General features: G+C 49.9%; 1 protein-coding gene across 2 annotated transcripts in view; it reads left to right on the top strand.

Annotated features, from left to right (window-relative positions):
* The window catches only part of NMNAT2 (nicotinamide nucleotide adenylyltransferase 2), a 176,599-nt gene that overhangs the window by 130,013 nt on the left and 32,022 nt on the right, over positions 1-14,564 (top strand). For both annotated transcript variants that reach the window (XM_003893415.4, XM_003893416.5), the window contains exons 2-7: positions 1,981-2,069; positions 2,917-2,984; positions 5,531-5,609; positions 8,933-9,059; positions 10,929-11,009; positions 11,697-11,741. In XM_003893415.4, the coding sequence (XP_003893464.1) occupies positions 1,981-2,069; positions 2,917-2,984; positions 5,531-5,609; positions 8,933-9,059; positions 10,929-11,009; positions 11,697-11,741 (489 nt within the window). The remainder of the gene's footprint in view (positions 1-1,980; positions 2,070-2,916; positions 2,985-5,530; positions 5,610-8,932; positions 9,060-10,928; positions 11,010-11,696; positions 11,742-14,564) is intronic.

Raw genomic sequence — 14,564 nt, forward strand, 5'->3', positions numbered from 1 at the left:
AGTGAAAACAGCAAGTCCAAAGAGGCTACATACTGTATGATTCCAACCATATGGCATTTTGGAAACGTCAAATCTATGGAAATAGTAAACAGATCCGTGGTTGCCAGGGGTTTGGGAAAAGAGGAGGCATGAATGGGTGGAACACTGAATTTTTAGGGACATGAAAATACTGGGTATGATACTATAATGAGGGATACAATTGTCAAAACCCACAGAACTCTACAACACAGAGTAAATCTTAATGTAAACTACGGACTATAGTTAATAATGTGTTAATATCGATTTGTCAAGTATAACAAGTGTGCCACACTAGTGCAAAATTATTAATATAATGGGGGAAACTGTGCATGGAGGGAGGTAAAAAGGTGGGAAGGGTCTAAATATATGGAACTCCATGTGCAATCTCCTCAATTATTCTGTAAATCTAAAATGGTGTTAAAAATAGTCTATTTGTTTTTTAAATCTAAGAAATTTCACATTGAAAGAAAAAGAAGCAGCCAGGTGCCGCGGCTCATGCCTGTAACCCTTGCACTTTGGGAGGCCAGGGCGGGCAGATCACTTGAGGCCGGGAGTTTGAGGCCAGCCTGACCAACATGTGAAACCTGTCTCTACTAAAAATACAAAAATTAGCCAAGCATGGTGGCTCATGCCTGTAATCTCAGCTACTTGGGAGTCTGAGGCATAAGAATTGCTTGAACCCAGGAGGTGGAGGTTGCAGTGAGCCAAGATCGTGCCACTGCACTGCAGCCTAAGCAACAGGGTGAGACTTTGTCTCAAAAAACAAAGAAAGAAAGAAAAAGAAGCAAATATGGTGAGATCTTTTTTTCAAGTGTTAAGAAATCCAGCAAAGTCATTCTGAAAACTTGCTTGTAAACTACACAGCCAGCCTTGCTGCCCAGGCTCCCTTCTAGTTAAAAATTCCTTCACTGTAAACTCCATGCCAGATTTTTCCTCAGTGGAATAAGCTCAGGCCCTACTGACATTTTTTTTTTTTTTTTTTTAGACGGAGTCTCCCTCTGTTGCCCAGGCTGGAGTGCAGTAGCATGATCTCGGCTCACTGCAATCTCTGCCGCCCGGGTTCAAGCAATTCTCCTCCCTCAGCCTCCGGAGTAACTGGGATTATGGTGCCTGCCACCACGCCTGGCTAATTTTTGTATTTTTAGTAGAGATGGGGTTTTACCATCTTGGCCAGACTGGTCGTCAACTCCTGACCTCATGACCCACCCGCCTGGGCCTCCCAAAGTGCTGGGATTACAGGTGTGAGCCACCACACCCGGCCTCTGTTGACATTCTTAAAAGGAACTTTTTTGGAAGTAAGATAGAACCAGACTTTTCAGCCCCTTCTTAGTTTGCCGAAATTTATTGCGAAAATAAAATTGGGTTTCTCTGATAGATTTGAAAAAGCAATATTGCATACCTTCCAAAGGATAAAAGGCTTTTATCCGGCCAAATTTTTCGTCTCAACCAAGTCTAAGATGATGGTCTTCTGGGTTGATTGCTAATTCTCTGTAATTATCTACAAGGCCCTTTAAATTTGTTTTGGTGGTTTTTCTCTTCTGAATAATTAGATGAGGCAATCAGCACATCTTTCATATTATAAGGAGGCTTTTTTTTTTTTTTTAAACACTACTCCTCCACGTTATAATTTCTGCAAGTGACAATAGGGGTAAATTCCAATCTGTAGCTCTAACGGCTGCTAATGAGGCGCTTGTTTTAAATCCCTCTGAGCTACACTGGCTCCTCCCACAGAGGACTTTTAAAACTCTGAGTTCTAAATCCTTTTGCTTTGGGGGCTGAAATCTGGTTCTGTAACCTTTTGAATCACCAATGTTTGCTTTGAAAGTTGACATTTTCTATTTAAATGGCAAGAGAGATGGGAAATAAACCTCAGCATTACAGAGCTGAGCATATTGATTTCAATTATCACCTTTAATCCATGCCTTTCCTCTTTATAATGTATGGATTTCTTCTCTTAATTAGAAAGAGCCAGGGATTATCTGCACAAAACTGGAAGGTTTATTGTGATTGGTGGGATTGTCTCCCCTGTCCACGACTCCTATGGAAAACAGGTGGGTTCCTTCCTGTGCCTCTGTCCTCCTTCAACTCCCGCCCTCCCATCCCTGGCCTGATAGTTCCTGGCAGAAAAACTGCCCCACCTCTGTCTCTGCTAAGATTCCTGGAGACACAAAATGCCCAGGTCCATGCATCCATCCTGCTTCCCATCTCAGGACCACAGTTGGACCTGAGTGGATGGGTGTTGAAGCAGCAGCTGGAAAGACCAGCTGTCCATGACCATAGAGCCACTCACAGGCCGGTCAGGACTCATTGAAAGGGGAGCAGGAACATCTACCGGGTGTGGCTTGGTATGGTGGATGCCAGGTTGGCAGCTGGTTATGGGTTGAGCTGCATTGGGCAAGTCTTCTCAGGGTTTTAGGAGAAAACGGCCTATGCCTCATATAGTCTGATTTAAAATTCATTTCCCTGCCCATCCCTCCCTACCACATATTCCGGCAAATCTAGGAGCTCTACCCATCATTCCCCCTTTCTCCCACAGATGCACCTTGGTGGGCTCTGGGAAAACTCACCTAACGAGCCAGACTGAGTCATAAGACAAGGCCACATTTGCTGAGTTAAGTCTCATCTCTGCAGGGCACAGAGGGGCTGCTTTGCAAATGGAGGCTCATCTATCGACCCTGTTGGGGTGGTATACACCACACACCCTTTATTCGTTTCCTTTCCCCACCACCATTCCAGGCCTGCCTGTGGCAAACGGACAAGTAAAGGGGTCACATCCCTCATTCCCTCTCACCACTGGAAAAAGGCTGCACCTTAACAATGGGTGGGCTTGGGCTGGTACCCCAAGGATGTTGTGGGGAACGGAGGGAGTCTCCCAATGATTGCTCTGTTGCTTCCCAGGGCCTCGTGTCAAGCCGGCACCGTCTCATCATGTGTCAGCTGGCCGTCCAGAATTCTGACTGGATCAGGTAGGACTGGCCTGAAGATGCCAGAGGCAGGTGGCCCGGGGACTTACTGGGAGTGAGGAGGGGAAAAAAGAAGAGTTCCAGCAGTAATTTGGATCCTGAAAGGATGGGGAGGCAGGGGCAAGATGCTAGCCTTGTGGAGGCAATACGTAGACCTCCAGGGATACCGGTAACTTTATTTTTGAACCAAACTATGAGGCCCATGAAAGTAAAGAAAGAGCTTGAATGTTGCCCCTGTTTTGGCATCTCTGAGTCCTGGCGTGATTCTTGGAGCTTCCAGAAATATCACTGGGTTTTGGGTGAAGCATGACCAGAAAATCAGAAATGCCTCTCACTTTCATTCCCACTAAGTTCCATGAACCCTCACTACCTTTCAGGGAATGTTCCCCGGCCTTTGCAATTTCCCATTCCTGAACTCAGGCTGCCTAAGGGCCCCACACTGGCCCCAGGAGAGAGGTGCGAGTCTGCCCTTAACGGCAGCCACACCAAATCACACCCACTAGGTGGCTTTCCTGCTCACTGCCTTTCTGGCCAGACGTGCTGCTAGGAAGGCACCTCCACCCCAACCCCTCCACTGAGCTTGCAGTGTAATTAAAGCAAGCTTCCACTAATTATGCTAATGATGCTCCCCAAAGTTCCTACCATTATAATTTGCGTGAGAAGATGATGTTTAAAAAAAATAATGGCATGCCATGTGTGCTGTAATTTCCCCCTCTATGGAAAAATAAGCATCACCTAGAGGTTTCCATGAAAGGGGCGAAGTGACGGGATGCTGACCTCAGAATGAGGAATGCAGAGAGTTCGCCCGGGAAGAGTAGGGTGGGCGGGAATGAGAGCAGTGAAGGGAAGCGACAGTAATAATTCGGCAGTGATCCTTGCCATTCGTGCACAGTGATTTGTGTGAGAAGCACATGCCCTTTATAGACTTTCTCATCCCCCTAACGACAAAGCTTTGGTAGAGAGACGGCTGCTCTTTCTCAGGTGAGAAACAGGCCCAGAGATATCAAAGGGTTTGAGCAATGATACATTGATACATCCATAGGGAAGAAAAGATTAGAAATGAAGCCTCTTAACATTGTAACTCCTGATCTTCTGGGGATGCTGAGGACCTTGAATAAGGGTCCAGTGAGGAAATCACTGGGCAGGAGACTGTTACTGCTTGGATGTGCTTAGAAGATTCTGGAATAATTCCCTCATTCATTCAACAACTACTGAGTGCCTACCACCTTCCCTGGGCTGCTCTAGGTTGGAAAATCAGAATCCTGAGAATTGAGATCACTAGGGAGTCTAAGAATTGCCTCTAGAGATGAGGGTTGGCTGAGATGGGGTGCCTAACACTGGGAGCCCATTTAGCCAGATGAAGTGTTTGTCTCTGACACAGGTGCGCTCCCGGGCACAGGGCCGGGCTAGGGGGAGCTAGGCTCCGGGCAAATGGCAAGCTGACTCTCTAAGGGTTTTCAGCTAGTGGGATCTCATCTCTGGGCACTTTAGGTGGGGTGGTGGGGTAGGGTGGTGGTGTTAAGGGGATGCACGACTGCTAAGAAAATGTTTGCGAAGGCAGGGCATGGGGGCTCATGCCTGTAATTCCAGCACTTTGGGAGGCCAAGGTGGGCAGATCACCTGAGGTGAGGGGTTTGAGACCAGCCTGGCCAATGTAGTGAAACCCCATCTCTACTAAAAATACAAAAATTAACTGGGCATGGCGCCATGTGCCTATAATCCCAGCTACAGGAGGCTGAGGCAGGAGAATCGCTTGAACACAGGAGGTGGAGGTTGCGGTGAGCCGAGATCTCACCACTGCACTCCAGCCTGGGTGACAGAGCGAGACTCCGTCTAAAAAAAAATCATTAAGTTGGCAATTAAGGCCCAGTGCTGCCTCAGTCTGGGGCTGGATCCCTGCTTATTTCACAAGCAGTATCCCAGACGGGCTGGCCATTGCTGGGTCTGCGCCCTCTCATCTGCCTGCCATGCCTCACCTCCACACCCATAAAGCACCTCACTGCAGAGGGAGGCAGGCAAGACTGATTTTCGAGGGCTTGCAGCCTGGCCACCACTTGACAAAGGCCCAGCTCAGCTAATCCTTGTCACAACCCTCAAGGGTCCAAAGGAGGGTTTATTTTGTAGGTAATAATAGGAGCAAGACGCTGTACTGAGCATTGTACACATAAAACTTACCGAGCCTTTCTAACAAGACCATAAGCTCGTTACTGTTGTTATTCCCATTTTACCGATGGGGAAGGTGAGGCACTGGGAGATCACATAACTTTCCCAAAGCCACACAGTTGCAAAGAGCTGAGGCTGGAATTAAATCCAGGCAGAGTGGCACCAGCATCTCTTCTCGTAAGCCTATACCATGCTCTTCTCATTTTACAAAGGAGGAAACTGAAGCTCAGAAAAGTGTTTCACACCTGGGTTTTATCTGATTCAAGATCTAAGCACATGGTATGGCCAGGTCTTCCATGCTTCCTGAGCTATAATCTTTGGAAGGAAACAATAAGGAAAGAGTATGAGAACAGAAACCAAGAGAAATTTCTTTCCGATGATGTTAGGGTGGACCCTTGGGAGTGCTACCAGGACACCTGGCAGACGACCTGCAGCGTGTTGGAACACCACCGGGACCTCATGAAGGTGAGCTAGGCTGAGCCTGGGAATGCATGAACCACCAGGCTGCAGGGGAGGGGCTGGACCCACAGAAGTCAGGCAAGGAGAGGAGAGGGTGCTGCTGGCCTCTCGGCCTGCTTTCAGCCTCTTATTTGTCTGCCTGTTTCGAGAGAGACCAGCCTGTGTATAGCACAAAGAACAATGAATGAGAAACCCCGAGTAGCACCAGGGGCTACTCCCTGTCTTCCACCCTCAGTCTTGACTTCCCATTTGGGGCGTTGCTGCTGGGTATGGTAGGCAGCTTTTATCAGCTGGGAGCAAGTTCAAGGTGGGATTAAGGAGACCACAGTGATAGGACTTCAGAAAGTGAGGGAGGAGGAGACTGGGCAACGAAAGGCAGGAGAAGAGAGGAGCACTTAGGGGAGGTACAAGCAGCCAAGCCCCGTGCCCCGCCTGTGGGGACCCCATTGGCACGTCACACCTGCCAGTCATTGTACCCCATTCCCACCCATTCCTCCTCACAAGAGCCCCATGGGCAGACGGTGTCTGATGCCTGTTTTATTAGTGCGTGAAAGGGAGCAGAGAGGGGAGTCCACATATCTGAGCACACACAGTGAGTGTTTGGTGAACACAGATAGGCGAGAGCTTCTGTATTCCCCACTGGAGCCTGGGGCCTGTGGCCGGGCTGCAGAGACTTCAGGGCTGGTTGCCAGGTTAGAATGGGCTCCATACCAGCCAGCAGCACTGGCCAGAGTGTGCAGGAAGCACCCTTCCCAGATCAATGCCAACCCATCAACTCCACAGTGACAGGACGAAAAGCAATGCCACCGACGGCGAGAAGCCTGACCAACCAAGACAGCAAACAATCAGTTCTGCTCGCCTCCACGGACTCTGCAGCAGAGCCCTCCACAGCCCCAGATAGCATCCACCTGGCACTGCCTTCCTACAGGGAGAGCCTCTGTCCCATCTGTGTCCTTGCTGCCAGAGGGCCTGTCACCATGTTCTTCCTGGGGAGCAGCCCCTGACCACCCCACACTCCACCAGCTGCACAGCCAGGCTTTATTTTAACAGATGTGGAGCTTCAGAGCTCTGTCCTGGGGAGCCAAGGGCAAGTGAGGTAGAGAGGACCAGCTGGCTGTTCTCTATCTGTTGTTTTCTCCCCCACGCAATTGGAGAAAACTAATTTCCTTTCCCTTTGGCTTTCAGAACCTTTCTCACACATCCTGACCCTTCTGGTCCCCTTGAAAGGAGGCTGACTTGGGGCCACACTGACTTGCTCCTCTGTGCTGGTCTCCACAATAGCAGTAATGAAAGGCACTGTGTAAGAGTGTATCTGTCAGGATAGGCAAAGATGTGCTGTGGTGACAAACATCCCTAAAAGCTCAGTGACTTCACACAAGTTTATTTCTCACACTACATGTCACCTGGGAAGTACCTGTGGGCCTGTGCTCTTTCTGGTCACACAGAAGCCTCAGGCTCCACGACAGAAGGGAGGAATGGGGACCCTGCAGGCATTCCTCAGTGCTGGCAATACTGGCTGGAAAGCCTGGCTATCATTTGTTGTCTAAATGCCCAGGCTTCCTGAACTCTACCTGTGTTACTCATGCCCAGGGTATGAGTCTAGGCCAGAGAAGCTCCACCAGGAGCCCCAGCTGTTTTAGCAATGGGCAGAGGCTGTCAAAGAATGTAGGTCACTGCCGGCCCCCCTGCCTTGGAGTAAGAGCTTGGAGCTGCTTCCTAAGAACTCTCAGCCTTCAAACTCCTAGCAAGCATGAGGCAGGTGTTCCCGGCATGCAGAGTAGACCAACCGCAGAGATAGATGCATGACCTAACAGGTGACTTGGGACAACTCTCCAATGTCAAGGCCTCTGAGAACGCAGGAGCCCATGGGGGCTGGCGAGGGCAGGATCAGGGAGTGCAGCCAGCCATTTTCTACTTCTCTGAGATAGGACAAGTCAAATGGGACCCACAGTGCAGCAAGAGGAAGAAACTCCTCAGCTACCAGACCAGTCAGGAAACAGGAATGCAGTGTTTTCTTTTCTGCTGGTGAAATAATACATGGAGGCAGACCACCCCTTCCACCCCACCAGCCACAGCTGGGAAAAGAAGCCCACCGAGAGGTGAAAAGATCCCACGGTACCCACCTCAGCTGGCTCCCAGAGTGGTCAGATGTGACCTCCTCCTATCAGGAGTCTTACAAAGGTGACAGGTTACCCCACAGGACAAATGCCTGCCCTTCTAGGGCTGAGAAGGACTCACACACTGCTCTGCCCACAGGATGGCCTGTGGAACGGGTGCCTAGAAGATCACCCCAGCCTTGGGCCTGGGGGTCCCCTGGCAGCAGAATCTGAATCCAGAAAGGGTGGCGTGCAGGAGTGGGTGGTGGGTACCCAGGCAGCTTTTGGGAATAAAGCTTTTGGGAATAAAGAAACCTCGAATAAGCAGTGGCCCTTGTGAAGCTAAAGAGATTGGGAATTCATCCTTTGTTTCTCTGTTGCCCAACAGCCACTCTCCCTGTCACCTCGGCCCAGTGGGGTTGCTAGTGGGTCAGCTGTGAGGAATGCTGTCTTATCAGCTCTGTGTTTTCTGCAGCACTGGCGAGGAGTAGCCTGGCAGATAACTCAGGACAATGGATAATGCACACAGAATTTCCGCTTGGCTCTGGCATGTGTATTCACACTGAGCAGGCGAGAGAGTGCTCAGAACCCACCCACCCTGCTTCCCGCAGCACAAACACATCCTGTGCTGCCTGGCACCGCTCTCCCTCTTGCTTGGCTGTGTTACTGACAACTCTGGCCTGAAGAAGCCGCAGGTGGTGATCGTGCCTTGTGTTTGTATGACCTTTCCCAAGCTTACAGAGCCCTTTTGCAGACATGATCTCATTTGAGCCCCATGAAACATTTGGGGAGGGCAGATATTCGTGTTACACAGAAGGTTCCAGCATCGCCTGCTGCTGATGGAGCTCCTGCCATGTGTCAGGCACCCCACAGGCACTTTGCATATGCTCGCCTGTGCGACCCGACCACAATTGGAAAAGGCGGGTATATGGTTAGACTCCTGAGTTGAGGTTCAGGAGCGATGAAGTAACTGTCCAAGCTCACATAGCTAGGAGGCAGAGCCCAAATTTGGCCCCAGGACCCATTATAACACCACATCTCATGCTTTTCCTACTGAGCTGCTCCTGCCAGCCTAGTGACCACATGATGCAGCTGGGTCTAGAACCATCCCCAGGGCTCTTCCTCAGCTCTGGGTGGCCTCTCCATGATGGACAAGCAGATAACCATTTGGAAATAACTTTGAAATGATTCTCAAAGTCATGTGGCTAATAACACTCTTCTCCCTCTCCCTAGAGGGTGACTGGCTGCATCCTCTCCAATGTCAACACACCTTCCATGACGCCTGTGATCGGACAGCCACAAAACGAGACCCCCCAGCCCATTTACCAGAACAGCAACGTGCCCACCAAGCCCACTGCAGGTAGGGGAACACTGATGTGGGGTACCCAAACCTCAGAATCATGTGGAGGGCTTGTTAAAATAGTGATTGCTGGGATCCATCCAGAACTTGATTCAGTAGGTCTGGGAGGGGAAAGAGGACTTGTATTTTTAACAAGGTGCTGCTGATGCTGCTAGTCCACAGACAATACTTTGAGAACCCTGAATACTGAGCATCAGAGCAAACCAGTCACAATCAGAGAGAGGCAGGTGGTGGTGTGCACTCTTCTCTTGCATTTAAATATAAGCATAGGGCCGGGCCTGGTGGCTCACGCCTGTGATCCCAGCACTTTAGGAAGCTGAGGTGGGTGGATGGCTTGAGCCCAGGAGTTTGAGAGTAGCCTGGGCAACATGATGAAACCCCACCTCTACCAAATAATAATAATAATAACAACAACAAAAATTAACCAGGCATGGTGGCACATGCCTGTAGTCCCAGCTACTCAGACGGCTGAGGTGGGAGGATCTCTTGAGCCCAGGAGGCAGAGGTTGCAGGGAGTAGGGGATTGTGCCACTGCACTCTAGGCTGGGAGACAGAGTGAGACCCTGTCTCAAAAAAAACATGAATTTTAAGAAATAATTGTGTTAACTGGGAATTGAATGTATAAAATGGAGCATTTTTCTCTGCCTCTTCTAGGGAGGTTAAGGATCTTGCCCAGGGTCACACAGTGAGGAAGAAGCAGGGCCATGAGTCACACCCAGGCGGTCTGCACCCAGATTCCCCACACTCTTAGCCACCAATCCAGTGACAGAGAGCACCAACACATACCCCAGACCTAGGACTATGTGCCCAAATGATGCTCGTGCTTTACCTGCGTTCTTATTTAATGCAGTAGTACTGTGATATAGACATTATGTTCTCATTTCAAATAAAAAACAGATTCAGAGAAGAAAAGTGATTTGCTGATTTGTCACACAGCTCAAAAGTAGAAGAGCTACAATTCATATTCAGTACTGTCAGGCTTCGAGGTCCATGCTCTGAAATTTTCTTCCAAGCCAACTCCAAGAGACAGATTCTGATATTACTTTTCAAGCCTTGAGACCATAAGCTATTATATTATTGGTCTATTATAAACAGGGTAATTCACAAAGAAGAGTCAGAATTTCACAGTTTGCATACAGCTACATGTGGGGGGCTCAGAAAATTTTGCTGGCTTGGAGCCCGGAGGGATAATTGAAAACCAGATCCCTCTCAGCCAAATAGGATGTCTGATGATTCTAAAGACCATCTGCATGGGAAGGAACGCCTTAGCCCAGCAGAAATGGTTCCAAACATGTACTTTGCTGAGTCTCCTTGGATGTGGGTGTAGCTGTCCAGTGGGAGGAGCAGCTAAGGATAGGCTTGGGACAAACCTGGGGAAGAAATGTTCATGATACAGAAAATGAAAGAAGCCAGCCGCCTATATGGCCTTTAAATGGAAAATCTGATCCAATTTATGTAGACATACCTGCATAATACACATTTAAAACATGAAAGAAAATAAATAATATACCAACAGGTTGGCAGTAGTTATATCTTGGGGTGGGATTATGAGTGCCTTAAGTTTTCCTCTTTATGTATTTCCCTCTTCTATGTTTTCCAAGTTTCCAACAATGAAATAAACATAACCAGAAAATGGCTTCCAGTCTAGGGCTCACAATGTGTGTGCCTCAGACTGTGAATGAGAAGAAGAAATTTGTGCTGTCATATTTCTGTTCTTTCTCTCTACCCTCCTGCTACCTCCTGCTCCCCACTCCTGCCCCATCCATGCACCCCGATGTTTACAGCGGCCCCAATGGCGGGCCGACATGAGTGCCAGTTGTGAGTGGTTCTCTCCCACTCTGTCCCTGTCTGTCTTGCTCTCTCCCATAGCCAAGATCTTGGGGAAGGTGGGAGAAAGCCTCAGCCGGATCTGCTGTGTCCGCCCACCGGTGGAGCGTTTCACCTTTGTAGGTGAGGAACTAAGGAACTTGATTCCCAGTCCTGTCTCTTTTCTTTCTCTCCTCCCTTCATTGCTTCAGCAAAGATCCTCAAGCACATTCCCCCCACTGCAAATTCCTGTGACTGTGTGTGTGCACATACTTGTGCACACCGTATTACCCCACACAGGCATTGCACACACAAGAGCACATCAAAGACTCAGTCTTTCTCAGCTTCCTGCAGGCGCTTGCTACATTCCACCATGTGAAAAAGTTCTGCACCCCGAGTGTGCTTGTACTTTAAACCAGGTAATCCCTGAGAGCCGGCCACCTCTTGTGACCCCAAAAGCCATCTCTGTAGGTTGTAAGGATGTTGCTCTTGTGGCCAGCTCACTCAAATACAGAAACAACAGAAGGCGCTCAGCATGAGCACGTGTGTGTTCATCATTGACTCCCCAGTCAGGCTGTCTCATTCTGAAAGCCCCAGCAATGTGAAGTGCCGCTCCTGGAGCAGGAGAAGAGCTTCCTGTCCATTTTATGCCTGACTGTGCTCTCCATTCACCCTCCTCAGGTGTCACTTGTGCAGGGTGGCACACCACCCCCTTACTTGCACCCACCCCACCCCATCCCAATAACTCCTGCTGAGGCCCTCAGGCAGACTGTGTGTTGGGTACGAGGAAGCCGGTTCCCTAATGCCCTTCCTTCCTTCTTTCCTCCTTAGATGAGAATGCCAATCTGGGCACGGTGATGCGGTATGAAGAGATCGGTGAGTAGGACTGTGAAAGTGGGGAAAATGGGGACATTTGGAGCCCCCTGCCTTCACAACAGGCAACATGGGGAACAGAGAGGCTTGAAAACACGGGGACTGTTTTGCAGCAGGGTCTCCTCTCGGAAGAGGGATCATTCCCAGGCTAAGACTACATTCATAGTTAGCTCCCTTTAACATCTCTCAACTGGACTCCAGCCAGCTCCCAAGAGATAGGACTGGATCATTTGGTGATTTTTCCTTCAGAGCCTCTCCTTCCTCTAAAAAACATGAAACTTGAGCTTTGGCACCAGTTGGAAAGACCCTTCTTCTGAGCACAGACACTGCACACAAATGAGGCGGAAGAGCACCCCCGCCTTCCTCAGTCAGTGCGTGAAGATGAAGAAATAGAGAGGGGACTGAAAGCCACCTCCACACCTCCCTTGCAGCCTTGGGCAGAGGCTAAGGCACTTCACTGTGTGTGAGGGCTGCCTGCCCAACCCAATCCCAGAGCAGGCCAGGGCGGGCCCGAGCCAGTGGAGGGCGGTTCCACAGCTGTCAGGGTGGGAAGGCGTTGATGACCCCTACAAGCAAGTTGAGAAGCAGATAGGAACACTGAAATCTTCCCAGGGTTTCAGAATGGGTGAGAGACACAAGTGGGAGACACTGGGGAAAGGGCAGGGAGACACCATAATAGAGCTGGAGCTGGCACAGGTACCAGGGTACAAGAAGGGTTAGTGATATCAGGAATGCCTGGAGCTCTAGGGCAAGGCAGCCTGGTGTCCACACCCTCGATCTTCAACTTCCAGCTGAAAAGATCCTCCAAGCATCCCCTCCTGGTACTTTTCTGTCCAAGAACTGGAAGTCAGGGCTCCCGCTGCAATCCTGAGAGGCAGGGTTTGTCCTGAGCACCTGGTTCTTCCTGCAGACCCGGCAGATGTGATGTCATTTCAAGGGGCTTCTCTGGGTCTCATCCTCTCGCCTGAGGTGCAGTGGTGTCCCTGAATCGGCTCAGTTGGTTTCCTACAACCATTTGTAAAGTTTTCAGGAATTCTGTGAACCAGTTTTGAATACAGGCATTACTAAAAATTAAGTTACATTAACTTAAAATTAAATTGAATTAAAAACAAAAGGAATGAAGACTCAAAACTCCTCACTTCTTAATTATTTTACTATATTTTAATATCCTTTATTGACCAGCAGGTACTCTCTGAAGGCCACAGGAAGGAGCACCCGCCTTCCTGCTTGCTCCCCAAAACAGGCAGGAGCATTTGGCTCTAGGTTCTGTAGCCCCAGAACACCCAACAGGCAAGGATGCAAGTGAAGGTGCCGGGACTGGGCTGAAAGCTCCCGCACTCCACTTCCCTGCAGTTCCAGCCTGGCCATCACCTGCTGCCTTCCCACGCAGTCTCTTGGCCGGCAGAGCTTAGAGCAGCCTTAGGACTTCTCATTGTATTCCAATGTGTATTTCTCTTTCCTTAGTCCAGAGATGTATTGTGGCAAGCTTGAACCGTGGCCTTGCTTGTCTTCCCAGTGCCCGGGGCAGGTGGATCAGGCTTTCCCCACCCTGAGTCAAGGAGTCCCCTCTGGGAGAGGACAGTGGTGATCAATGTTGCACAGCGTACTGCTGTGTTCACTTCCATTAGCTCATGGCTACCTTGGGAGGGGCAGGGGCCTCTGCTTACTCTTCTTGCTCCATAGCAGCTCTGGAGTTATGGTGAGACAGCCGCCAGGGTCCAAAAATGCAGCTGGGGAGTGACCGACCTCTCACCTCTGGTTTCCCTGAGGCTCTGCCTGTCCCCTTCCACATCCCTGTGCTCGCTGAGAGGGAGGGTCTACCGGCACGTGATGGAGAAGGGACAGTGCGGGTAGAGAATGGAGAATACCTAGGTTCCGAGAAAGGAAAGCTCAGCATCCACAGCTGTCAGATTGGGCTCAGGTCCTGGCATGGTCCAGGTGGTGGCTGCGTGCAGTGGAAACTGGGATGGGCTGCAGGGCTCGGGCTTCACATAGCCCGGATTCCTGGGAGGGGAGTGTGGACAGACAGCGTGCATTCTGGCTCGTGGCCCTGAATCAGGGTGACCTGGGGAAGGAGGCCGGCCCAAAGAAACTGGAAGGGAGCTATGCTGCCTCCCGACTCCTGCGCTGTGTGAGGCCCTGGGGCTCACATGTCCCCCTTTTTGATAGTTCCTTGCATACTAAATGAGGAAGAAAAGCCATTTTCTCCTAGTTCCATTAGCACCTGTTGACCCTATTTACATGCTCCTAACAACTGACTGCTCCTCCAGGGCTGCCCTAGGCCACAGGCTGGTGGGCTGGAAACTTGCCTTAGCCTCATACGACTAACTGGGAGAAGTCACTGCTGCCCTCCAGTGGCCACATGTGGGATCTCAAGCCCTGCTGGGGCCGCTTGTCTGTGACTTAAATGTTTGCACTGGTCCTGCCAGAAAAGGTGCAGAGACCCCACTCTTGAACTATTTGTGCTTTGGCTTAAAAAATAAAAGTCTCATATTATATTTGATTGGGATAGTGCGTCCCTGGCTTGAGAATAGGAAAGAGATTTATTTTCATGCCTGTGTAAGCAGGGATTTTTAACCTCGGCACTAACTGACATTTGGGAACAGATTGTAGGATGTTTAGCAGCACTCCTAGCCTCCACCCACTAGATGCCAGTAGCATGCCACCCTCCCCCTCCAGTCCCGACATCCAAAAATGTCCAGATATTGCCCAATGTCCCCTGGCAATTGCAAAAGTGCCTTCAGTTGAGAACCACTGATGTAGCAAAAGCTGAGGGCCAGCACATTCTCTGTTGATGTGACCATCTAATTCAGGGCTGTCCAATCT

The sequence above is a fragment of the Papio anubis genome, chromosome 1 (genome assembly GCF_008728515.1).
Source record: "Papio anubis isolate 15944 chromosome 1, Panubis1.0, whole genome shotgun sequence".
Lineage (NCBI taxonomy): Eukaryota > Metazoa > Chordata > Mammalia > Primates > Cercopithecidae > Papio > Papio anubis.